This window comes from Danio rerio, chromosome 2, assembly GCF_049306965.1.
Source record: "Danio rerio strain Tuebingen ecotype United States chromosome 2, GRCz12tu, whole genome shotgun sequence".
NCBI classification, from domain to species: domain Eukaryota; kingdom Metazoa; phylum Chordata; class Actinopteri; order Cypriniformes; family Danionidae; genus Danio; species Danio rerio.
Genome location: NC_133177.1, coordinates 24,138,250 through 24,165,702, shown reverse-complemented (window position 1 = coordinate 24,165,702; position 27,453 = coordinate 24,138,250). Strand labels below are relative to the sequence as shown.

At 35.0% G+C, this 27,453-nt stretch overlaps 2 protein-coding genes across 4 annotated transcripts in view; one reads left to right on the top strand and one right to left on the bottom strand.

Moving 5' to 3' along the window:
* pla2g4aa (phospholipase A2, group IVAa (cytosolic, calcium-dependent)) overlaps positions 1–17,262 on the bottom strand; it is a 36,183-nt gene extending 18,921 nt beyond the window's left edge. Inside the window, exons 1-11 of one of the 3 annotated variants that reach the window (XM_073911997.1) lie at positions 17,055–17,262; positions 16,877–16,953; positions 16,444–16,525; positions 16,212–16,360; positions 14,896–15,009; positions 14,738–14,775; positions 13,622–13,766; positions 13,387–13,523; positions 9,833–10,055; positions 5,771–5,885; positions 5,037–5,174 (exon numbers count right to left, since the gene is read on the bottom strand). In XM_073911997.1, the coding sequence (XP_073768098.1) occupies positions 5,037–5,174; positions 5,771–5,885; positions 9,833–10,055; positions 13,387–13,523; positions 13,622–13,766; positions 14,738–14,775; positions 14,896–15,009; positions 16,212–16,360; positions 16,444–16,525; positions 16,877–16,891 (1,156 nt within the window). In that variant the 5' untranslated portion in view covers positions 16,892–16,953; positions 17,055–17,262. 3 annotated transcript variants of the gene reach the window in all.
* Positions 17,263–19,263: 2,001 nt separating this feature from the next.
* ptgs2a (prostaglandin-endoperoxide synthase 2a) lies at positions 19,264–26,631 on the top strand. The gene is given in 9 exon segments (NM_153657.1): positions 19,264–19,392; positions 19,515–19,631; positions 19,710–19,853; positions 19,965–20,269; positions 20,352–20,435; positions 21,970–22,216; positions 23,031–23,317; positions 23,810–23,957; positions 25,958–26,631. Coding segments are annotated over 9 exon segments (1,806 nt in total). The 5' UTR covers positions 19,264–19,331; the 3' UTR covers positions 26,371–26,631.
* The last annotated feature ends 822 nt before the right edge of the window (positions 26,632–27,453 follow it).

Genomic DNA, 27,453 nt, shown 5'->3' with positions numbered 1-27,453 from the left:
CAAAGCATCATTTCAACTAAAGATTGTTTTGGTGTTTTCTCTGTGTTACTAAAGTGATGTTAAATACATAGTAGGACTTTTTAATGTAACTCTCTGCTTTTATGTTTAAAATAGCTTATATGAAAAAATAAATGTCAAAATTTGGGTTAAATGTTCAGTCCTTAATTATTTAGTATAACCTGTATTTTTAAAAGCATATAAAAGAGCAAGTGATCATGTTAAATGTTATTATATTTTAACATGGTTGTCTGGTATAGTACATTTTGATTGGTCACTTGCAACATACCAAGGTACTGTATACTATTCCAAGATATTAACCTGAAACTAATAAAACAGCATCATTCAGGTCATTTGCCACAGGCTGACGACAAGCATGTGATGCTTAATTCTATAATAACAACAGCCAGGATGTACTTTATTCCTTACTTAAATGAATAAGTGAAGTTTATTTATAAACTAATTTTGAGAGGATCATGTGCTTATGATTGATCACGGCTGGTCGAGCATTAGCCTATTCATGATTCACCAATCAGACGATTCCTGAGTCACTATAAGTATGCTCCATACCACAGTCATCTTCGTTTTAAAGAATCCCCTTCCTCCCTGACTCCTCTTTCTTTCCTGGATGGGCGACCCGGCAGCCCAGTGGTTAGCACTATTGCCTCACAGCAAGAACGTCACTGGTTCTAGTCCTTACCAAGTCACTCGACGCTTCTGTGTTTCCCCTGGGTTCCCCCCACCAGGGCTTAATTTGTGCCGGAACAAGCTGGATCCAGATCCAGCACCTCTGAAATCTGATCCGGCAACTCATTTTTACTGATCCCCCTCCTTCCACCTTCGCTGTTCACTTTCTTACGTGACAAAAATGAGTAAAACCTAGTAGTTTAAAGGAGAGTTGCAAATTATACAGATTTCAATCAGGGGTGTCCAATAGGGTTGTAACAATATACCGGTATGACGGTCTACCACGATTTGAACGTGCACGATTATCATACCATGAACAATTGCATATCAACGGTTTTAACCCTTAAAGACCGAGACAGCCACCCGCGGCTAAAAATAAGTATTGCTCTTAAATGTTTAATAACTTTTGATCCGCTGATCCGATTCATACAATTCAAATATTGGCATAAAGAAGAGAATCTTAGCTTTCCAGTGCTGTATCACATAACATTCGGAATCAGTGCGGTTACGTCATGAAAATTTGACAACGCTGATTTGACAAAGAAACGCTCGTCACTGTGTCTCCGGACAAACCAGACATGATACATTGATGCATTGTCCCTCCTCCATGCCCAGATTGGTTCAAACTCGCTATATCACAACCAATAAGCATAGGTTTCACTTTTTATTTGTGGACCAACACTGAGCTTTTTGAACAACACGGAATGAGAGATAGGCATACATTTATGCGCGGCTAAATAAAACGCAAAAAAAAAGTTTTGCATGAAATAATTCTCATACTAAGTACTTTTGCATGCACAGAAACATGACAAAACAGTGACACAGCAAAGACGAACTGCTGCTCTTGCTGTTTTCAAAAGACGCAAATGAAGGTGCAGCTGTTTGTCTGCATTGCAGACAACCATATCCAAATCCATATCCACAGACAACCATACCCATGCTGGCACATAAAACCTAAAGATGTTCCATATTGAATCTAGTTTCGTTATGTAACTATTTATAGGATAGTAAATATTTATATCTATTTTTTTACTGAGGATTTGCACCATGTTTATTTGGACTTTATTTGGACTTTGACACATTATTTATTATTTTCTTATTTTTTTATTTGTTCTTTGTAAGTGGTGTTGTTTATAGTAACTGAAAATATATTATTTGGAAAAAGTCAAATTTCCTTCACTGTTCTATTATTTTGTAACATTTGTAACATACCGTATACCGTGAAACCGTCAAACCGTGGTATTGTTTTAGACGATTATCATACCGTAAAAAATTCATACCGTTACAACCCTAGTTTCCAAACTCCTGGAGGGCCACTATTTTGCAAAATTAAGCTCCAACTTGCCTAAACACACCAACATGGAAAATTCTAGTATAACTAATAAGACTTTCTTAAGCTAGTTCACATTTGTTAGCTGGAGCTAACTCTTAAGTTTCTTAAATAGAGAGTGCATTTCAAACTAGATGTATCATCCTACGAAGGGTACTTCAAAATAAAAACAATCATGGCCTCCATATTAAAGTGTCGTTCCAAACCAAAGTGCTCAAAACTGGGCACTTCGTTTTTGAAGGGTACAACAGATGGACACTTCGGACCACTGTGATCCTTTGTGCTGGGAAGTGGATTGGTGTTGCACACTTCATTCCATTTAGAAGGGTTCATCCCTATGCCCTAATCCCTTTAAAGCTGTTACTCCGTATTAGAGATTAGGGAATAAGGATGAGTCCTTCTGAATGGAACACAGTGCGAGTCTGTTGAATGTTGAATTTTGTTGAATGATTTTGTTCAAAAATGCCTGATAGGTGGAATATAAATTATTATTATACAGGGCTCGAAATTAACTTTTTTACTTGGTAGCACCGGTGCTCCCAACTTCAAAAATTTAGGAGCACCAGAAAAAATTTAGGAGCACCAGAAAAAATTTAGGAGCACCAGAAAAAATTTAGGAGCACCCACCAAAAATGATTGAGCACCGCTGCAAATTGTATTTTAAGGGACATATTGTATTTTAAAACAACATCAATTAGGACTAACAAAAACCAGAAACAACTATAATTAATGCTGAGATGACATTGATATTTGTGTGCAATAATTCCAAAATGTGTATGTATTATAATTCTAGAATATTAATGATGATGAAAATGACAATAATAGTAACAATGAATAACATTTCTCATCATCATGCTGCCTTGAATGTGCTTGAATGTAAGTTATCTGCTATAAAAAGTCTGTTACTTTCTGAAAAATAAATGTATAGTTTGCATCAAACAAAAATGAAGCATTGCAGTAAGAAATATTTATTTTGTACTGCTAAACAGCATATATATGCATGTCAGTTTAATAAATAATATTTCAGCTGCAAAACAAACAAAAGATTATAATAAAATATTAAATTCAAGGCTGAAAGCTGCAAAACAGTCATCAGTAACTAAATAAAAAAAATATATACATCTCATGAAAGAATAGGCAAAAGAAAGTAAGTAAAGTCTCACTTCTATCACTCTTTAAAAGTTTTGGTTTCAGTTTGTGTCAATTTAAATGTTCCGTGTGAGCTGATTTTCATTTTTCTGTGTTAGTGGAAAAGCAGGCGAGTCAGCCGACCCAATTTATGAGCAGGTTGAGCACCGGCGCAATACCGCTGTTTGTTTTGAGACGCAGTTTCACTGTAAACTTAGTAAAGGCGAGCTTCTTTGGCGATGATACAGTATTAGATTTCACTTTTAGCGGACATTTGCGCTGAACTGCTGAACGCAGTGAATGCAACGCATCGAGATTCGAACACCTTCTCCGAAAAGCACATACTCGATTGATCTCAGCTGGCGGATCATTATTTACCACGTGTCATGATCGCTCTCATCTGCGTCTCAACTTTAGGTGGGGTTTGCACTTTGCAAACCTGTGTGCTTTAAGTTTTTACACTTTAGCCGTTTGCATTTCCCGTGGACATAAAAGCTCCCTCCCTGTCATCTAACAGTGGATAGCCTTGAGTGATTGACAGCTAATATGAACCAATATAGCGGCAGGGAAGAGCGATACAGCACGTTTAAAAAAAAAATCAAAACAGGTCGCACTACAACCATTATCTGCAGTCGCACTAATGCTCCCATATATATTATGAGGTCGCATCGATTAATTTTCGGGCGCATATGCGACCAAAATGGTCGCAATTTCGAGCCCTGTTATAATAAATCACATTTTCGTCTTCTCTAAATCATGACAAAAATGTATGATAGTCTTTTTTTTTGCTCAGGAAATTAAAATAAAGCTCACATTTAAATGAATGAAAAACTTAAAACTGTATTAAATTTTTTAATTTGTTTTAAGACTTCATTTTTTCTCAATTTTGTCAGAATTGGTTCATTGGACTGATCATTTAAACAGCTTCTGTTAATTCAAATTTGAATCAGTGATCCTAATAAAACATCCATCTTAACCCTACCATACACAGATATGGTAACTTCACTGATACTGATTAAAATATAATTTATAGTCATATAGACCATTTCAACTTGGTGATGTCATTGGCACATGAACATTTCCTGCTTGTTATCAAACTATTTCATAACTGTCACAAGAGGCAATTCAATCATAATCAATCATGTTTAAACAGCTCTCATGACATTATTTTTCTATACGTGGCTCTTTTTGGATTCTTATAAGCTACATAAATTAAAAATGTAAAACAGTAAATACGTTGGGACCATTGTTTTTGATTACATCACTCAAAATTGTCTATACGTTAAAAGGTCTTGGAATAACCCCTAGGGATACTCAAAGGTGTTTCCAATGAGTATTTGCCCTATAAAGGGTTAATGCTGACATCTAAAAGACTCTTCAGTCATTACTTTAGTCATTACAATATTTAGACAATAAAGCCATATTAACTAACCACCAACGTCACAATGTTCCTTCAGTTTCTTCATGTTCCTTGAGTCATATAAGTGGCACATTATTTACACACCTCTCAGGAATATTTGATTATCTGCTCATAGCAAGTATGAGCAATTGGCCTTAAATGATTAACTGCTGCCAGTGTCCATTGAAAACGTAAGGAATAATTGACAATGGGCAACTGAATTATCTGAAAAGTATGCACACCCAAGGTTTCGAACATGCAGCAATGACGCAAAGTAGAAATTTGAAAGAACTGAAATCATTCGTTGTGGTAATTTTGAACAGAATAGCGGTAAATACCTGCCTGGAACTACCTGTGATGTTCCCTGAAAATAACACCACACCTTAAAATGTTTAAGCCACCTTAAAAATCAGCCAATCATAATCAAGCATTCAACAGTAATGTATTATTAACACACATATATTAAGAGGTATGAATTAATGTTTCCAGTCTTACCCATCAGGAAATGTAAGGGGTTTTCCTCATATTGTTTCACAACACTTCCCATGAAGAATTTGCTGCCAAACAGCCCAGGAGACATGAAGGTGCCATATTTGGCCATGCCAATTTCATAAGGGCTGAACTCCACCCAATCTGATTGAGAAAAGACAACAAAATAAATACATAAGAAAAAATGACTCATAATTTCGTACAGTCACATTGACCTAATATTATTATGGTGCTGCCAAAACTCAATAACTGCTACCTGACTATGTGGTGCAACTGTGAGCAAATAGAGTGAGTAATGTACAGTGAGTGACTCCATTTGGACAGACAAAAACTTCCACTTAACCTTCATCTGCTTAGTCACATTCTTTGATCTCATTCACTAAAAAACAAGCAGCCCACACAATGACTAGTCTCTAAAAATAGTGTGTGTCTACATCTGGGATGAGCTGTGGGAGTTCATACAGACTTCCCACTGGGTCAATCATTAGGCCCCATAACACACATTTGCATTTTTCCAGCGTATTAAGCAAATATAAACAAATCAATAGAGTTCACCTTCCACAGAGCTTAGGATAAGCTTGTCATATACATTTTCACTGTTTTAAAAGTTGTGACAAGTTGTCTTTCACATTTTGTTTTTGGTAATGTTATATATGCGTTACATGTGGCAATTTGTGAACAACAGGATAGAACAAGAGAACAACAGGAGAACAAATTTGATGTGGACTGTTATCTTTTACCTGCAAACATGAGCTCAGAGACGTCAGGTTTGACGTGCAGACAGGTGAAGAGAGGAAGAGGGCTCTGACCTTCATTAATTTTCCCTTTCAATGAACTCAGCTTAATGTCCATTCTCTGAGGAAAAGACATACACACACACACGCACATGCACACGCACACGCACACGCACACGCACACACACACACACACACACACACACACACACACACACACACACACAGTATGCTGTTTAGTGATCAAACTTTTTTTTATTTCATTGAATCATTCATTCATTCATCCATTCACCCATCCAGTCATCATGGTTGGGCGATGTTGACCAATTTAGCATTGTAAGATGTCTAATGTGAAACATCGCGATGCAGGATTGCATCGTCATCGTAGGCGGCGATAAATTATTATTTATGAATAATTAATTAATTATTTGTAGCCTACTGTTTCTACCGTTTTTAACAACTATAGTGAGACGCGGTCCAGCAGTACATCCTTGATAAACTGTCCGACGTGCACTGCTCTCTGGGGTTTTGTGCTTAAAGCACCCACTGACTGCTGGAGCTCAGCGTCAGCGCATAACTTTATCCATCCATCAATCCATCCATCCATTAATCCATCCATCCATCCATCCATCCATCCATCCAAAGCAGCTGATTAATATAGAAAAAACAAGTGTTTTCATGAATGAATTGCTGAATCACTGAACTAAAGTAGTTTGTTAAAAGGATATTTATAAACAAATTAAACTGTAGTTTATATAAATAAATAAATAAATAAATAAACAAACAAACAAAAATATATTCACAATAAAAGTGAAATGAAGTATTGCATGAGAAGATGACATACAAAGTCAATACCATGCAAGTTTGATTGAAAATTGTCTCATATGTTTAAAAATTACTGAGTTTAAAAACCCTGCGAGAAAGTAAGTGACATGGTGCTGATCTCAGCAAAGGTGATCAAATTTTTTTTTTTAATGTTTAGGGTTCACCAAAAGCATCCTAAGGCTAAGTAGAAAACATGACTGATCTTGATATTACAACTGTTTCACAAAAGCATCATAACTTAAATAGTGCTTGAAAATTGTCATAGATTTTCAAATGATCTGGAGTACTCGTTAAATCCCTACTTGCATCGTAAAAGTACAAAATTATGAGGACATATATATAAAACTGTAGCTGATATATTTGAACATATATGAAGCATATATGACCTTTGAGATTCCAATAATGGAAAAAAATATATATATATATTTTGAAATGTATACGTTCTTGCATATATAAATTAAATATATATAAGGAAAATCATTATATATATATATATATATATATATATATATATATATATATATATATATATATATATATATATATAAAATATAAATATATAAAAGGAAAGGAACATATGGAAATATAAAATTTCCATATGGGGTGTGATTGTAATTAGTTATGTAAATTTTTCTGGACACTATTATTCTTTTATATTTAATTTATAAATGAAATAATAAAAAAGACATGATCAAAACAGATTAACGAAAATAGAAATGCAAATCTAAATGATATGAATGCAATTTAAATAAAATGAAATATGTTTGAAAGACTGGAAGATAATAGGGAAATAGAGATTAACTAAAAAAAAGAAACCTGTCAATCTGTCTGTACCCATCCATGTCTTGGGCATTTTTATTTTTGTTGATAACTTCATGTTTTTTAACTTAACTGTTTTCCAGTTGTTTAAGCGCTTTAAATGGATAATTCATTGATTAGATGACAGTTATTGGGTTAAACATGTAGCATACAACTCAATATAAGTTTATTTTTCAGCACTTCTGAAATGGACAGCAACTCCTACGTAGCACAAATAAAGTGTTCTTGCACCATTATGTTATGTGCCTTTTTGGGAAACACATGTCCAAGAGCCAAGTAATATTGTTATCGAAAAACCAAGCGCAGAACGTGTGTTAAAGTCCAAAATTATTATTAACAAAAGGGGCTTGCAATAATAATAAATGTGATATATTTTAGAATATTTTAGTTCTATAATATTTGGTGTGGGCTGCTTAAAGCCTGTTACAGATAAATAAATACAACACTAGAACTGCAAGTCATAACAAATCGACGTTCATTTATAATTCATTGAATCATTAGTTCCACTCAAAGCAGCTAATTACTTAAAAATAAATTCATTTAGAACCAGCTTATCAAACTTTTATTAGATATACTAGAAACCTCCAAGCAGGTGTGTTGAAGCAAGTTGTAGCTAAACTCTGCAGGACACCGGCCCTCCAGGACCGAGTTTGGACAACCCTAATTTAGAAACTAAAATAATTCCTAAAATAAATAATAACTCATTGACTCAGAATTGTTGTAAAAAACTGATTCCTTCAGAATTTAAGGTTACACTTTCTTTTAAGGTGTACTTGTTACAGTGTAACAATAAATTTAACCAATAATTAATTAATTTTTTTAATATTAATGGTGATGCAGTGGCGCAGTGGGTTGTGCTGTCGCCTCACAGCAAGAAGGTCGATGGTTCGAGCCTCGGCTGTGTCAGTTGGCGTTTCTGTGTGCATGTTCTCCCTGCAATTGCATGGGATTCCCTTGGGTGCTTAGGTCTAAAGACATGCAGTACAGGTGAATTGGGTAGGCTAAATTGTCTGTAGTGTATTTATGTGTGTGCATGAGTGTGTATGGGTTTCCCAGTAATAGGTTGCAGCTGGAAGGGCATCCGTTGCGTAAAAACAGTGCTGGATAAGTTGGCGGTTCATTCTGCTGTGGCGACCCCAGATTAATAAAGGGACTAAGTCGAAAAGAAAATGAATGAATGAATGAATATTAATTAAAGGGGTGGCATGGTGGTTTAGTAGTTAGCAATGTTGCCTCACAGCAAAAAGGTTGCTGGTTTGAGTCCCGGCTGGACCAGTGTTGGCATGGGTTTCCTTCGTGTGCTCAGGTTTCCACCACAGTCCAAAGATAGGCGCTATAGGTAAACTGAATAAGCAAAACTGCCCGTAGTGGATGAGTGTGTGTGAATGAGTGTGTACAGGTGTTACCCAGTAATGGGTTGCAGCTGAAAAGGCATCCGCTGTGTAAAACATATGCTGGAATAGTTGGTGGTTCATTTCACTTAGGTGATCCCTGATAATCAGAGACTAAGCCGCAGGAAAGTGAATGAATATTGATTCATAAGCCCCTTTCACACATACAGACCTTTCCGGAAAATTGCCGTCAAATGTTTACAAATACAAGCGCAGCCGTTTAAAGCTCATTTGTGGTGAATGATGTCAGAATTTACCGGTATTTTGGAATGGATGTGTGAATGCTCTTTTCCGGAAAATTTCCGTAACGTCCTCGCCTGTGTGAACAGTGCTTTTTTGAATATACCGGTAAAGTCATTCCGGAAATTTTCCAGATATTTACCGGTATCACTGTGTGAAAGGGGCTATAGTCAGTAATATTACAGTAATACAGTAATATTAATAAATCAATTTAAGTAATGTTACTTAATTAATTGCATGTGCCTACCATACAATTAGGTTTAGAATGTGGTTTAGGTCTAGTTTATGTGGTGGTAAATCTGATTTTCAGCAGCCATTACTCGTTTAAACAATAGTCTTTAGAAATCATTGCAATAATGTAATAAGAATTACTTATATTTTATGTTGAAAATAATGAAAAAAAAACAGTTTAATTTTCTTTCTATTTATTTCTTATAATAAATAGAGAGTAAAACAAAACAAAAAAAAGTCTTTAAAATATGAATCTTTTGTATAATATAAGGTTAGTGTACTTTAAGATAAGATCATTTTAATGCATCCCTGCTAAATCCAATAATTACACAACACTAGTGTACATCCTAAATTTAGGGTCTATTTCGTTCCTGATCCTCTCCGAGAGAAGGCTCCATTTGCATAGGAATGCATAATAGAGAGACAACATACAAAGGAGTCTTTGTGTTTGATTTACAGTGCATAAACAGAGTACAGTGCAGAGCAGTTTATGCACTTTGATGTCCTCCTCCTGTCCTACTCACCAATAAACAAGTTTTCATTCTTATAAACAGCATCTTACCCCTGGAATAAGCGTCTCTCCTATCAACATCCCGAAGATATCAGTGAAGGTGACCGGCTGTCCAGCAGATTTCTTCTTCCACAGTGCTTTGACGTAGCGGTTGATGTTTTGGGGCAGGAGCAGTTTGAGTGGGTTATTACTGACTCTGTTCATGAGCTCTTTATTAATGTCGCCTGGGCCTTTAGCAGGAAACTCTGGATGAGAGTACAGCATAGACATATACCTGTGGAAATATAACCAATATAGACGTTTACAAGAAACAAGGCTATTTAAAGTTGTAGGTTTTATCTATACAAACAATACATTTCACCAGTACTGCAAAATATGCAAATATATACAAATATTTTAGTATTTTGAGAATGTTGAGACTCGATCATGTCTTTTGCAGTGCTTTATTTGGAAGTGGGTGGAGATATTTTGTCGCACTTTGTTTAATGCAACTCTCGGATTAGTAGGATTTCCCATCAAGTGCAGCATCATGGGTAATCTACATAAATGTGTAAATTACTTATTTCTTTGTGGATTTGCATACTTGTCTCAAGTGTAGTCGACTTTTTATTTTTAAAGCAGTTATTTTTAATCTTCAAATTTCACTTAAACTTAAGTAGTCATTACATTTAAGTTTTTTTTTCATTTTATGTCCATTAAATATGGCGAAGAACCATGCAGCAACTATGTTTTAACGCACAAAGCATCATGCACAAGTTTTCATAACTGGCTTTAGAAGTTCACCATTAAATCTGAACAAGCACAATAAGGTAAAAAAGCTTACTCCCTCCAAAAGTCTCATTAGATCTGCTTTTGTAAATCTGTTAGATACATAAAAACATCCATACATATTCTGTTAAATAAAATGTTACCAGGGCTAAACATTAACTTTTTTGATCTCCAGCCACCGTTGTTCGTGAACTGTGGCCATTTTCACTAGCCACAATTTTGTTGTTGGGAAAATATATTTTATATTAAAAAAGTTTGACTTTGGCATGCTAAAATTACTTAATTTAGATGTTGTGTTATTTCCACATGCCTCCTAATTGTGTGTGTGTGTGTGTGTGTGTGTGTGTGTGTATGACCTTGCTCAATGAGCATGAGCAAATAGGTTGTGGTTTTATAGTGTTGTGTTTCAATTACTTTTTATTTTACATGACTTTTTCAGGGCTCAACAACAGGATTTACAAAATTTTTCTCATGCCACACCAAAAATAAAAAAATAAACTAAATTTTTAGCCCAAAATAACTTAAAGCAAAAGAAAGCAAGTGTAAAACATACTGTGAAAGGTTAAAGCGAAAGTAACCTTTTTAAAAAAATCTGGAGCTCTTGAAAGCAGCAGGACTGTGGGTGCACGATCGTCATTTTTTTGTCTGGTCTATTTAAAAGAGAACTGATCGCACCAGTTACGTTTCCAGGCACGGATGCTTTGTGTAAGGAACCATTTCTTTTTTAAACTTTTAAACACTCACGCGCATCACATTAGCTGAAATCGACCTCGAGTCTGAAACCCTCGTCAGTGTGTCAGGACTGTGTCAGATATAGATGTGTCTCATCGTGCATGTGATTATCCTCTTTCTGTAATCACTGCTTTCTTTTTTCTTAAATGAACACAATTATTATTGCCATCTCTCACGCTGACCCCTCATTGGGCAATCCTTTATTGTTGAACTCTATTCTATTCTAACTTTATTGAAAAAAAAAAAAAACTATAATTTACAAATTATCTTCAACCAGCCAAAGTGTTAATATCAAGCACTGCATGTTACATAGGGTCAAAATTCACAAGAAGGAATTCAAATAAAACAAATAAAATAAGTGATGAGGATTAGATTTATAATTTATATTTTGGTGGCAAACATACAATCAATTTCGTATTGCTCAGTTTTTAAAATGTTACAAATCTCAAAAAAGTGCTTATTGAGCATGGTATATTAACGCTAGAAAAACAGAGGTCGCACATTCAGGGTCTACTGTAATATAAAAATATAAAATATTTCTTTTTAGCGTAATTGTTTTGATATATGATGATAGATATAGATAAGCTCATTGAAGAGGAAGATTTAAACTTTGTCATTGGTAATCTTAGGTTTTGCATTGAGGTGAAAAAATTTAAACAGAATGATACCTTACAGTCCTGATTAAGCATGGTATGCTGCGGCGTGGAAAAGTCAAGGTTTTAAAACCACCAAACTTTCTTTTTTTTAAGAAAACAGTATCTCCAGCAGAAAAAAAGATTCAAAAAATCCTTTTAAATCATAAAGAAATTTATGTTTTTGAAACAAATGAAGACAGCAGAGTCAATGATTAATCTTCATTATTTAGCCTGAGATGTTTACTGTTCCAACATATTTTAAATGTTTCTCAAAATAAAATGTATTGTGTTAAAAGAAAAAAGTTTTTGTTTTTTACTCAGACATTTAAAAATAATGTATTTTAGAGCAGTAATCACAATACCGTCAAACCGTAAAACCGTGATATTTTTATCAAAGGTTATCATACTGTCAGAATCTTATACCGGCCCATGAATAGTCCTGATATGTTTATTCTTGTTACATATTTTTTAAAATAATAACTTATTTGAATTCTGAAATAAGCTGTTTCATTCTCTTCAAACAGCAGCTCAACAATCGTTCCACTTAAACTTCAGAGCTCACAGAAGGTTTGTCGGTTCTTTGTAGGGTCATCAGATATAATAATTTCAGTGTAAATTGTTTTGCAAACTGAATCTAAAATGTTTGCATGTAATTTTTGCATGTTAAAAAAACTAATTTGTCCTCACGTTGTGTAAATCGTATCGACACACTGTCTGACACTGTTTTCCGTCATAAAAAAATTTGAATTGGGTTTGATTTTTTTCATTTTTTGCATCTGAAAAAGCGCTTTGAGATGTGTTTTGACAGTTTATAGCCACCGTACAAATAAAAGGCAAAATACAAAATGCCGTCGCTTGAGCTTTCAGCACAGATCACTTTATGATGAACACAGCACATAATATAAACATAATATAAAGACAGGATGTAGCAGACAGATGAGAACCCCTATGCTGGATTTAGAGGCTGGCGCACCTATCCTCTGCTGCTGTTTGGTGTGTGTGTGTGTGAGTGTGTGTCTCCACATGTTTGACGTACTGCCAGTCTCTTTTCAGGATTTGTTAATGGACGGAAATGTGTGAAGTATCACAATCAATGAATCAACATCCCACAGATTCCCTGAAATAAACTTTGCATTTGGGGATAATACAGCGCAGCTCTTTAATAAAGAGGAGAACTCTCCTTCCTTCCTCTTGATGCAGTATTGGATAAACACAATATGTAGCCTATTCCTCTTTCTTTTTCTACTTTGAAGAAGAAAGAGGAAAACAAAGCATCACTGCTTGAATTGACTGCAAAATGTTTAGCATTTTTTCGTAATGGATTAATTAATATGCATTGGACTCAGTGTGCAAGGTTTGTATATGTGATGAATTTTTTGGATATGAATAAAAACTTCAGTGTGCAAAGTCCTTAAATCTAATGGATGTTTAAACATGTCTTCATGCAAATTAATTTGACTTTTTACTGACCATGTTGATCCTGAAAGTCCTGCCACATATGTTGCACAGTCAAACACGCCAGATTCATACAAAGCCTTCATCACACCAGAAAAGCCCACCATTGCACGAAAACCTCCTCCAGAGCCCAGAATAGCGATGGTGGGAACCTGAGCGAAAAATAGAGCAGCCATCAGACACGATCTGTAGAACTGTTGCTCTTTTTAAGCACAGTTCACAGTTCAGTTGTTGTAGTTTCTGTTTTTACCTCTCTTGGTGAGGATGGAAGGAAACGAGGGTTTTCCATTTTAAGAAGCTTCTTTATGCTGAGCATGACCCTGTCTCTGCGTGTCTGCATGAACAGCTTCTCTTGATCACACAGTGTCATGCTGAAGCGCAGGTCTGTGGATGCGCTGCACAAAAACAATTCACTTTTGCTTATTTATTTTTTCTGATAAACCAAAGAGTGAGAAACAGAAGAGTAAAAGAGCAAGAGCAAATGTATTTGAATCATAGATAGATAGATAGATAGATAGATAGATAGATAGATAGATAGATAGATAGATAGATAGATAGATAGATAGATAGATAGATAGATAGATAGATAGATAGATAGATAGATAGAAAGTTAGATAGATAGATGGAATTATTATTTTTTTTTTACAAATTTGAACTTAAAATAATTAATTTGTCCCAATAAACATACATAAGTAATTTGCACAAGCAACAAAAATAATTGTTGAGTGTACAGTACATGCATAAAAATAATTGTGCATTTCTACTATGACTTACAATAGACAAAAGACTAAAATGTCTTTTAGTATAACAATAAGTTCAATTCCAAAAATATTGTCAATCATGTTTAATCATAAATAATTGAATTAGTCATTAAAAGACTAGCCATCATGGTGTAGATTTATTTTTTAAAATTTGACTTCATTTGACTTCATTTGATAAAAAAATAATTTGAATATTAGGTAAAGATCAAGGTCCATGTCTTCCATGAAGACATTTTGTAATTTTCTAACTGTAAAAATATAAAAGCTTCCCTTGTTTTTAATAAATAAATAATAATAAATAATTTTTGTAACATGGATTGCTTTTACTTTTGACTTGATTTAGACAACTTTACCAGTAATTTTTTCAATATTAAAATTTGTTTTAACCTTCAGATCCCAGATTTTCAAGTAGTTGAATCTCTGCCAAATATTTTCCTATCCTGACCATAAATCAACAAAAAGCTTATTCAGCTATTTATCATGAATTTACACCTATGACTTTTGTAAATACACCTTGATGCAGACATCAAAAATAGGACATTTAATCATAAACCTGTGTATATAATATGTGAAATGTGTGAAAATAAACATTTCTTTATACATACCAAACTTCCAAGAGCAAGTCGAGGAACACTTTGGTTGTCTGGCAAGAATAAAAAACACAAATAAACACTGGAAATCAGTAACCATGACATTAACGTATTCTTCTTTTTAACAAAGAGCTCAGGACATAAACAAAAATGAATTCCCTTTTAGAATTTACCTTGCCGATAGAGAGGGTCACATGCTCCATTTGTGCCACTTTGAGTTTTGAGAGGGAATATTTTGCTGTGCCAAGAGTTTCATCCATGACATAATTGGCATCCATCAGTGTCACCTGAATAAAGAGCATTCAAGCAGCATTATCCTACAGTGCTCACATGTTATATAATGCAGTATAATACATTACAGCATACGCACAGTTTTAAAACAAAGCATGTCCAAATAGACGCTTTATAGTTTAAAATAATAAAACAATAGATACACAGTAGGCCACCATACAAAAGCTTAGGGTTGGTAAGATGCTTTAATGTTTTTGAGAGAAGTCTCAGTAAGGGTGCATTTATTTAATAAAAAGGAAAAAAATAGATTTGATAAATTGCTGTCAAAAAATTAATCAGTGTTAATCAATACCAAAAATAAATGTACATAATATATGCATGTGTACTTTGCTAGTACTTTGTACTTTACTATACTTTGTACTTTACTATATATATATATATATATATATATATATATATATATATATATATATATATATATATATATATATATATATATATATATATATATATACCTCTAAATGCTTTGCTGCTTAATATTTCCTTCTAAAATTTGCAATTTTCTACAACTCTTGTGTAGGTTTAGAAATGTTACTTTTCTAATGACGAATAAGTTCTTTTCATTCCCTTTAAAGTGAAATAACTTAACATAAACATAGGAGGCTGAGAAAAAGGCTCATTTTAGGAGAAAATTTCAGATAGCATTTAGAGGTTTTTGCATCTGAAGTCTTCATATGTACATTTAAACCTATAATTAAATGTTTTTTGTAATGTATGTATGCATATGATTTATATATACATAATAAATCATGTTTTTTCTACAAAATATTGCTTTCTTAACCCTTCTGGGATTAAAAATGATTAGAAATTGTTGTTATCTCATCATCTAAATGTCAAAAAATGCACCTTGATGCTATTTATGAAAAAAAAAAAACAAAGCAGTAAATTACATTAATTATATTTATTTTAGAAGAAACATTGCCAGTAATGTACAGAATAAAACAAAAATAGTTTTATTCAAACATATATCTATAAATTCCAGTTAATGTAATATTGACACATTCTTGTATTTTATTTTTTTTTTCTCAAGGACTAATATATTGAGTCTAAGCATGGTACTGAATACAGTATTTTTAAAATAGACAATATAAAGCCTTGAAATATGATTTTGACAATATGAATCCTTGAAAAAAGTTAATGTATCTAATAGGCTATAAATAAAAACACTCCAAAAGTAATTTGAGTAAAAAAAAATCACCTCTAAAACATTGGATTGATTGGGATCCAATATGAACTCAAAGGTTTCGTTCCACTTGGGGTTAATGTCATTGTTAATGTGGCGGGTTCGTTTTCTTGACTCTGGTGTGGTTGGCACTGACAGCTCAACATAAGGGTCCGGGGTGTCCACTGTGTACAAACAAACAATCACTGAATCATTAGAGGGTTTCTCCAAATTGCAAGAACACTCATATAAGAACATGTATACTCACATAAATCCCCAAATGCTCCTTTAGTTACATTTTCAGCTCTCACCACAGTCAATTTCAGTCTATGAGAATACTGATGCTCAACCTGAACATATAATGAACCATAAGTTCAGGGTTTTAAATGCAGTAAAAGGTGCATCTCTTCATAAAGGAAGCTCATTTAATTACAGAAGTAGGAAATGAACAACAGGTGTTTCCCAAACAGAATAATATCTAAACAGGAGACGTGTCTTATGAATACATGCAAATAATTTAGACAGCAGAAAAAGAACAGCAGCTTTATTGTTTCTCATTTCATACATTCATTACAGACTACATGTTAATACATATTGATATATGCTGTGATATTGGCCTTTAAAAAAACATATCAAAGTAGTGATACAAATCTTTAAAGAAACAGGGTTCTCGTTTACTTGAAGTTTAAAGCGTCACTTACTATAATGTTGGACATTGTGGCAGCCAGCAGTTTGGAGGTCAGGATGGCACCTTATTTCAAGGCAGTCTGGAGATCATCTGTCAAATTAAACAATACAAAAAAATGAGGAAGAAAAAAAGACTGTCTGCGCACAAGCGGTTGAAATGCGAAATGCAGAGTTCAACGTCTTGAGACCCACAAGTTCGCCCTCAGCTCAGAAGAAATGTAGATACAAAGTGTCGGAGCAGAGTTTTGTTGCATAAGTCATACAGACTCGTAGACGCTCACAGTTTGACGGCTTTAGAGGAATTAAACATGTACGAGCTCACCATATCTAGTGGTACAGTGATGTTAGACCCTCTCCGACAAGAAAGTCATTTCAGGAAGCCGAGAGGAATGCGCGTTTCAGGGCGGACTAAAAACGAATCGTTCATTTGAGATGGTTCGGTTAAATGATTCAGTCGAACCGATTCAAATGATAAATCATCTGAGTGTGCGAGACAGCATACTAGGCGAAGTTTTGAAACCATAAACATAGCAACATTTTAAACTACGTTTTTTTTCAAACAAGTGGAGACATTTCTATTTAGAATATGTTAAGTCGACATGGCTCTTTTTAAATACAAATGTTCAATGTCAACACCTGATACAGACTTACGTTAACTCTTGAACCAGTCCGTTAAAGCGAATCGTTCAAATGAATCGATTCGCAAAAATCAGTCGACTTTTGGGCGTACTCAAACTCTCCAATTCGTTTTTCACATGGACACCACTGGGAATTAGCCTAGTTCAGCGCTATATTGTTGTTTTTCCTATATTTCCCTTGTTCTCAAAGAATATCGTGTGTGACAGTGTGTGACTTTTCTGAAGTAGTTAGAATTATAGTATTAATTAATTTATAGAGTGTAAATGCAGAATTCTTGCAATAGCCTACTGCGATTAAATGCAAAAATAGAAGCACTTTGTGTGCCACTAGGTGGCGCTCATGAGCTAAAATAAGATGATTATTGGAATGCCAGTGCTCTGCACCTACATCCTTTACTCCCCAAGGCAAAAGAGGTACAATTTATAATATAAAATGATGTATACCCTTCTAATAGGTTTTTAAACTTGAAATTAAATGTTGAAAATTTATTTAAACTTAACTGAAGACACAGAACTCATATTTTTTACTTGCAGCTCTGTTCAATCATTTTGGAAAAAAGTGCAAGACTGGTGGATAATAAAGAATGTGAATGCTGAAGGTTTGACTTTCACAAGATGTACTATATGGATTTACTAAATATTTCTGTGTTTTTGCATGATTTGATAAATATGATCATTGTATTAGCCAAATATTTTGTTCATAAATGCAGATATTTCCAAACACATCCACCACTCATTGTATGTATAAAAATACTTAAAATCTGTTTGGATTCACTGGCTAAAATGAAAGCAAAAATTTCCTTAAAATGCTTAAATTATAGCCGATTCTGTTTTATATTGATTTATTTAATGTTTTTTTCCACTCTTAATTTTATTTTAGTTTGAATGTTTTTTGTAAATCACATTTTTTTGTATTTTGGTATATTATTTTGAGTTGAGCCTTCCTTGTGTGATACACAATTTGTAGAGTTGAATGCCATTTTGTTGTATTTAGATTTTGTATTTCCAATAATAAATAAATAAATAAATAAATAAATAAATAAATAAATAAATAAATAAATAAATAAATAAATAAATAAATAAATAATAATAAAATAAAGAAGCCTTAAATAAGTTTGACTTTATCAGTACATAGGATTACGAATATCTAATAAAATGAGCCATTTGTATTCGAAACGTTTTTAACTATATGATATATTATTACATATTAGCCTATATTGTCTTTATTGGTTTTCAAAAATGTCAGCAGGTAATTAAAGACATTTTCTTTTCATAGATTCAATCCAGAAAGTTGTTTAAAACAATAATAGCCTACAAAAAATAAACGTGGAATATTATTATTTCACCCATATTTATTTTTTACGTTATCTTTACAAAAAAAAAAAAAGCATTCTTCAATATGTTTTTTAGGCTAATCTGTGCAATATATAGGCCTGTATCATTTTTAAGTTTAATATCTCATACATTTAATCTTGTCTTTTACACAAATACGCTAGTTGCGAAGAAAAACATAATTGCATGTAGTTTATTTATATTTATTTATATTTTGTTATATAGTTTTTTTTTTCAGGGTAAACATTTTAAGAGTGATTCGATTCATTTATACATACATTTCCGGATTCATGAATATAAATCACTGTGTGGAAAAATGCAGTCGGATGATGACGTAGCTTACATAACTTCCATTTTTTTAAGCTCGTTTTGCGCAAGACCTCCTCCTCCTGCAGCAGTTAAAAGGCTCCGAATCGCATGCAGGCACTCAGAATACAACGGGCTCGACCAGAGTAACGCATCTCTGCTTCAACAGCCTCTAGATAATAACACTTCTGGAATGAATAAACTGGTTTGCTTGGTCCTACTTTCAAGCATTTGGATCTTTCCTGGTGAAGGATGTAAGTTAAAACAAATTTACTCTGTTAGACAGACCTGCTTCTGTGAATTGTTCTACTCAAATGCAGTCTAATAATGCCTGGGACAAACATTCAATTTTCCTTTATGGCTTTTTTATTTGCAGACGACCCTTGCTGTGCACAGCCTTGCCAAAACCAGGGCGTGTGTTTATCCAAGGGAGCTGATGCTTATGAATGTGACTGCACCAGGACAGGATATTATGGTGAAAACTGCACTACCCGTAAGTTCAGCCATGGGTTTCTTTACATTAATGCAAACTTTACACAGAAGTCAACACTGTTTTTTTTCTCCCTTACAGCTGAGCTTCTCACACGCATCAAATCAGCTCTGAAACCAAGACCAAATGTAGTGCATCATATTTTAACACATTATAAATCAATCTGGGATATCATCAACAGCATCTCTTACCTGAGGGATGGCATAATGCGCTATATCCTGTTGTGTAAGTTGAATGAAATCACTTCTGCATTGGATTTCCAACAAAATTGTACGTAATTGTTTTTAAAAAGCATAGAAATCCGCATAAAATTAAACTGTTTTTCTTGTTTTACAGCAAGGTCCCATTTGGTTGAAAGTCCACCGACGTACAATGCTGATTATGGCTACAAAAGCTGGGAAGCGTACTCTAATTTGTCCTATTACACCCGCACCCTTGCCCCGTTGCCCCAAAACTGCCCAACGCCTGATCTCCCAAATGCCAAGCAGGTGGTGGAGCAGGTGCTGTTGAGGAAGCAGTTCATCCCTGATCCACAGAGGAGCAGTCTCATGTTTGCTTTCTTCGCCCAGCATTTCTCTCACCAGTTCTTCAAGTCGGACTTTAAAAAGGGACCAGCCTTCACCAAAGCCCTGGGTCATGGAGTAAGTGGCATTCAAATTTACATCTGATTCAAAGTGCATACAAGACTGCAGGTCATATGCTAAAGATTCTGTCGTGTTTTAGGTGGATCTGGGGCATATTTATGGAGAGACGCTGGAGGTTCAACACAAACTTCGTCTGTTTAAAGATGGAAAGCTTAAATACCAGGTTTGTGCTATAATGTGAATAATGGATATTAAACTGCACCTAAAGGGATTGTCAGGGTGCGATTTATACGTTGACGTTCGGAGGGGTCAACTTTTTCAGTAGTAGTTTGGGAATACGTGCTTCAGTGAATCAAATTTATGAATGTATTTAAATTACATCTTATTTATTAAAATGTGTACATTTTCAGTGTTTTGAGGGATATTTAGTGACTATTTTAGAGGTTACTGTCAGTTAAACTATTCAAATTATGTGTCCAATTTTTCTTTTTTTTTCTACATGCAGATATAAACACCTGCGTTACAAGAAATGTGTTTTTTGAATACTTAAGATGTCTTTCAATTGGCATGATTATGCATTTACATGGGTATAAAACATTATGGGGGCTCAAATGTATATTTATTTTCATAAATTTTTAATTATAAATATTTAAGATATAAATTAGAGATCAGCGAAAGTTATTTTTTTTACTATTAAAGGGCTGACCCCCATACATTTTGTTTTTATGTCCTTCAGGGGGATCGAGCGTTAATTAGGAGGGTCAATCCCCCCTCAAAACCCTCCCGTAATTTGTACCCCGGGGATAGTTCACTACAAAAATTGTAATTCTAACCCTCCTATTGTTTTAATTGTAATCCTCCTATTGGTTTAATTGTTTTAAACATATGTGACAAGGTTATTCAAACCCGTTCCTGGAGGTTTTAGGTCATACCTAAAATAAAATTTTACTCACTATTTACTCACTATGTTGAACACAAAGTAAGATATTTTGAAGAATGTTAGAAATTGGTCTACACTGTAAAAATTATTTGATCAATTAGTCCTGACAGCATATGTTTTTAAGTCATTGTAACTTATTAAACTAAGTTAATCATGCTCTAACTTAATTTTATAAGTTACACAAGCTGTTTTAGGTCAGTTTAGCATAATATAAGTTCAATGGACTTAAAATTTGAAGGCAACCATGATTTTTTTACAGTATATTGACTTCCATGGTAGGAAACACATATACTATAAAAGTTAATGGTAACTTGGTAATAATATTACCAGATTTTAATATTTTTCCAAATATTCTTTGTTTGTGTTCAATAAAACTAACAGATTTGTGAAAATTGAAGAGTGATGACACACTTTTCATTTTTTTGTGAACTGTCCCTTTAATTACATACACTTGAAACCACTAATTACTAGTTGGGGCTAAAATCTGTGGGCCATTGCTCCAGGAGCAGGATTACACACACCTGCTGTGTTTCTTGTTTTTCTGCTATAGAGTACAGGGGTGTCCCTGAGGGCAACTGTCCTGCAGTGTATAGCTTCAGCATGCCTCAGTCAGAACACCTGGTTGGAGGTTTATAGTATGCCTGTTAAGACCTTAGTTGACTGCTTCAGGTGTACTAAAATATGCAGGCCTACATGAGCAGGACTTGACACCCCTGATCGCCTAAAACAGAACATTTAGCCTTAAAAATGCCTTAAGTATTGCTTATTGGATCAATGTAAGACACCTAGGTAATCATGAACATATTTTCTCCTTCAGGTTGTGGATGGTGAGGTGTACCCTCCGCTTGTGAAGGACGTCCAGGTGGAGATGCACTACCCTCCTCATATCCCGGAAGAGCAGAAATTTGCTGTGGGCCATGAGGCCTTTGGTCTGGTTCCAGGTTTGATAATGTATGCTACCATTTGGCTCCGTGAGCACAACCGTGTCTGTGACATCATGAAGCAGGAACATCCTGACTGGGATGATGAGAGAATCTTCCAAACCACTCGTCTCATCCTGATTGGTGAGTCATGGTCCCATCTTCAAACGTAAGGGTGTCCTGTCCCTGAAGTTCTCCTGAACAACACACTTGCCTGGAAGTTTCTAGTGAGTCTGAAAACCTTAATGGATTTAGGCTTGTTTAATTAGATTTGGAACTATATTTTGCTGAACAGTTAAGTCACGATCACACTAGAGTTTAAGCATGCAAAATTCTGTCGTACTTAGACGTTAATAAAGCGAGTGATTGCTCCAAGTTTTAATTTCTGTACAGAGAGGTCATGTTTTGATCTTTCATTGGACTCATGCAATCAAATGACGAGATATCGCAGAAACTCGAAACTGCGAAACTTTTTGCACAAGGTTGCGTTTCCGGTCTGCAGCATTCGCATGCATATGAATGGAGGTCTATGGGGCGAAAAGTGTAGTGTGACCATGGCTTTTCACTCCAGGAACAGGTTTGGACACCTTCAACTGTTTGGAGTTGTTATAGGTGTAGCTGAGGGCAGTTGTGACTTAATGGTTAGGGGGTTTTGGGGAGGTTGAAGATGGGGCAATTGAAGGTGGAGGAAGTGAATGAAAAGGGCTCTCTCTCACCTTTGATACCCAGCTGAGATGCAAGGCACCCAACCCTCAATTGCTCCTTGGGCACTCAAAGCAAATAGCTGCCCATTGCTCATAGTGTGCGTTCACAGGATGTGTTTGTGTGTGTGTTCTCTCACTCTTTACTCATAATGTGTGTGTGCACTTGTATTAGTCAATTTTAACTATGGGTAATGCCAAACATGACAATACTTACTTCACTTCATTAAACATCCATGTTTTTTATTTTCTCCCAGGTGAGACCATCAAAATTGTGATCGAGGACTATGTTCAGCACTTGAGTGGATACAACTTCAAGCTCAAGTTTGACCCAGAGCTCATCTTCAGTGAGCGTTTCCAGTACCAGAACCGTATTGCGGCCGAATTCAATACCCTGTATCACTGGCATCCACTGTTGCCGGACAACTTTCAGATCCAGGATCAGATCTACGGCTATCACCAGTTTGTGTTTAACAACTCTATCGTCACCACACATGGCATTCGCAACATGGTGGACTCCTTCACCAAACAGACTGCTGGACGGGTGAGTTTCATTCAGGGTTTAGACCAGTTCACTCCACACCAAAAGTACATTCAGCAGATCAGAGTACAACATAAGCACAGATTAAACATGATAATAGTGAAAATAAGCTCAATCAGATGGCAATAAAGTTTGCACATTGATGCACAAAAACTTGATGAAGCATCTGCTGCTATAAGTTGTAACATTGTGAATTGTCCTATAGTTTTTAAGAGACTCCTAATACAACTTCAGTCTAATGTAACTTCTGTGGAACACAAAAGGAGATCTGTTTTTTGTCCATACAATGAAAGTCAGGGAGGTTCAGCATTGCCAACTGGCTTTTGCAATATCCCTTGTGTTCCAAAAAATTTAAACAAATAAAAATTGAGAAAGTCATACAGGTTTAGAACAACATGGATGTGTTTGTAAATGATGAGTAAATGTGAATTATTGGGTGAACGTTCACTTATGTTCTTTGTTTGCTGATTTTTACAAATTTTTGTGTGTGAACAGGTGTCTGGTGGACGTAACCTGCCACCTGCAGTTCAAGGAGTCGCTGTTAAAGTTCTGGAACAAACCAGACAGATGCGCTATCAATCTTTCAATGCATACAGAAGACGCTTCAACATGAAGCCCTACTCATCCTTTGAGGAGATGACAGGTAAGACTGGTGTCAATCCCACAGGCCCTAAATATAGGACTTAGCCATTCTAGTTAGCTGAAGTGAAATACAATACACACTAAAATAATAAAAATATTTTTATTTTTAAGATTTACTTTTGGCCTCTATTAAGTGGATAGGACAGTATTTCAGATAGGAACAAAGTGGGAGAGAGAAAGGGGGTAGAGAGGGGAAATGCCCTTAAGCCAGGATTCAAACTTGGGATACCCTTAAGTGCCACTGCACCATGTGTCAGTGCGCTAACCATTAGGCTATTGCGCCAACAAATAATAACAATATTGACACACAAGAGCAAAATCCATGAAATCCTTTTAAAATTTTAAATGATAAAAAATAACCAATGGCGACACGGTAGCTCAGTGGTAAACACTGTCACCTTACAGCAAGAAGGTCACTGGTTTGAATCTCGGATGCTCCAGTTGGCATTTCTGTATGGAGTTTGCATGTTCTCCGCATGTTTGCATGGGTTTTCTCTGGGTGCTTCGGCTTCCCCCACAGTCCTAAGACGCTATGTGAATTGAGTAAGCTAAATTGGTTGTAGTGTATGTATGTGAATGTGAGAGTGGAAGGGCATCCGCTGAGGAAAACATATCCTGGAATAGTTGGAGATTAATTCTGCTTTGGCAACCTCTGATAAATCAGAGACTAAGCTGAAGGAAGATTAATGAACGAATGAAACGACAACCAATCAGAATCCTCCTTATCATTTAAACTGGTGAACGACATACTTGTGAGCATGTTTATAACAAACAGACTGTTGTTAAAGGGATAGTTCACCCAAAACTGACATTTCTGCCATCATTTACTCACCCTTCACTTGACAATCCCATTTGAGTTTTTCTTCTGTTGAACACAAAAGAAGCTATTTTGTAACCATTAAATCAGTAATCATTGACTTCCATAGTATTTGTTTTTCCAACTATGGATGTAAATAGTTTTCAACTTTCTTCAAAGCATCTTCTTTATTGTTCGACAGAAGAAACTATTATTGTTTCCTGCACTGTTAAACATGCTGGGTTCTACACAATTAATCTGTGTTGGGACAACATGAAGAAATTAGTTAGCTTATTAAATTTTACAGGTTATACACTGTAAAAAAATGCAAGGTTCCACACAATTCATTCATGTTGTCTCACTACAAATTGATTAAGTTAACGTAACACTTTTAACAAACTTATGTGGATTGAACATAAAAAAATTAAGCTGCCCCAATGAAATCTCAAGAATTGGGTTGTTTCAGCTCAGCTTTTAAATAAGTAGTTTGAACAAGCAAAAAAATATATATATTTTTGAGTGTAAGATAAGTTACAGATTTAAGTGGATTGAACAATGGGGTATATGAACGGTTAATGGGACTTTTTTTGTTTTATACGATTCCTTTTATAGCATCTATGTTGTTGTAATGTAATTAAAATATAATCAGTAAATATACTTTAGCATTCATTTAGTTTCTCAAACGTAAACACAATGAAAAGTCGTTTTCACGCATGTTCCCATCAGGATTAGCAGGCTAGCGCAGTCGCTACATTGAATATACTGGGGTAAAATAAATGTTCATATTTTAAACTTTTATTTAAAGCTTTTTGAACATTATGAGACACTCTTTGAATCGGATATCACTTAGCCAGTGGAGATCACTGATTTTAAAAGAAAACAGACTTAAACGCGACAGTTTTGTTACGGCATACAGTTCACCGGAAGCGGCTGACCAAGGTTACTAAAAAATTTAAAGTACTTCTGCATACTGCTGCATATCCCCTATACAATTAAGTTGTCGCATAAATAAGCCCCTCAGAAATATATTGTTTTAGCTAATTTTAAATGAGTAGTTCAAACAGCAAACGTCATTTTTGAGTGTAGTGTGAATGGGCTTTAACTGTATAATAAGGAACTTCAAAAATGATACTTGCACAGATTTAGAAGTGACACATTATGTAACCTCTTGTTTAATTAAAATGGTTTTCTCTTTGGTAAAACAGGAGACAAAGATCTGGCTGCCCAGCTGAAGGAGCTGTACGGTCACGTAGACAAGGTTGAGCTGTATCCTGGCCTTCTTGTGGAGAAATCCAGACCCAACTCTGTGTTTGGGGAGACTATGGTGGAAATGGGAGCTCCCTACTCTCTCAAAGGCCTCATGGGAAATGCTATTTGTTCTCCTGAATACTGGAAGCCCAGCACATTTGGTGGGAAAGTGGGATTTGACATCGTTAACTCGGCTTCACTGAAGAAATTGGTGTGTTTGAACGTCAGTGGGCCCTGTCCGATGGTGTCCTTTCAGGTGCCAGATGTGAAATTTCAGAGTTCAGAAAACGTGAATTCAAGTTCAGTGCACTCCACAGTAAATAATATAAATCCAACTGTTGTTTTGAACGAGCGGAGTTCAGAGCTGTAAAAGGTCTCAAAATCTTCAAAATCCCAGATACTTGATATGGTTTTGTAATTTATTTATTTTTTATATATATTTATTTGAATAATTTATTGCAGTAGTGTATTTATTGATTGTTTTTTTTTTTTGTATTGTGATCGATGTGCAACTTTGTTTCATAAATTCATGTGAGGTATTCAACTAATTGGACAAACACATTTCAAATGCCAATCAACTGTTGCAAATGTTTATTTCATAAATAAAAACAAATGATATTTTGCAAAAATACATCTTGTGTCATTTTTTCCAACACAATCTGATGATTTAGTAGCTAATTTATAACAATTGTTAAAATTTATTCATCCAACAATGATGATTGGGTTTGGGGGTGGAGGTTTTGAAAATCGTTTTCAAGAGTTTACACTTAGCTGATGATTGATAATAAAGCGTGTTTGGCATGCTGTCCCGGGAGAGATTAACACTTGTTAATAGTGAATGCAAATTATGAATAATTATGGAGAAAAATACTGCTGATTAATCGCTCATCTGTGGTGTTGATTTGGTTTGGTCATTTTACTTATGTTGCATGTTTTTGGCCTGGGGGAGGAAAGCAGAGAGCCCGGGGAAAACCCACACAAACGAGAAAAACATGTTAACTCCGCACAGAAATGTCAACTTGTTCAGGTACAGACTTGAACCAGTGACATTTTTGCTGTGAGGCAACTGTGCTAACCACTGGGCTTCTGTGATGCCCTGTTAAGAAAAGGGGAGGTGTAGGGTTGGAAAGGGGATTCTTCAAGACGAAGATGGCTAAGGTAAGATACTCTGGTTATTTATAAGCGATTTAGAAACAATCTGATTGATGGATCATGGATTAATGTTGGACCAGCCAGTCAATCATAAGCAAGGGCTCTTATCGAAATTAGTTTATAAACAAACTTCACTTTGTATGAATGAAATTGTATGAATTTGTAATAATGCGGTAGATGCCAAACTAGTGATTCTTAGTGAAGCTATTCGGGTGTTACTGAAGATCTGTTGTTTACCTGATGAACTGTGTGTGAGATTGTTCACTGCTACACCACTTGCCTGCTTCTTCCCTGTTCAATC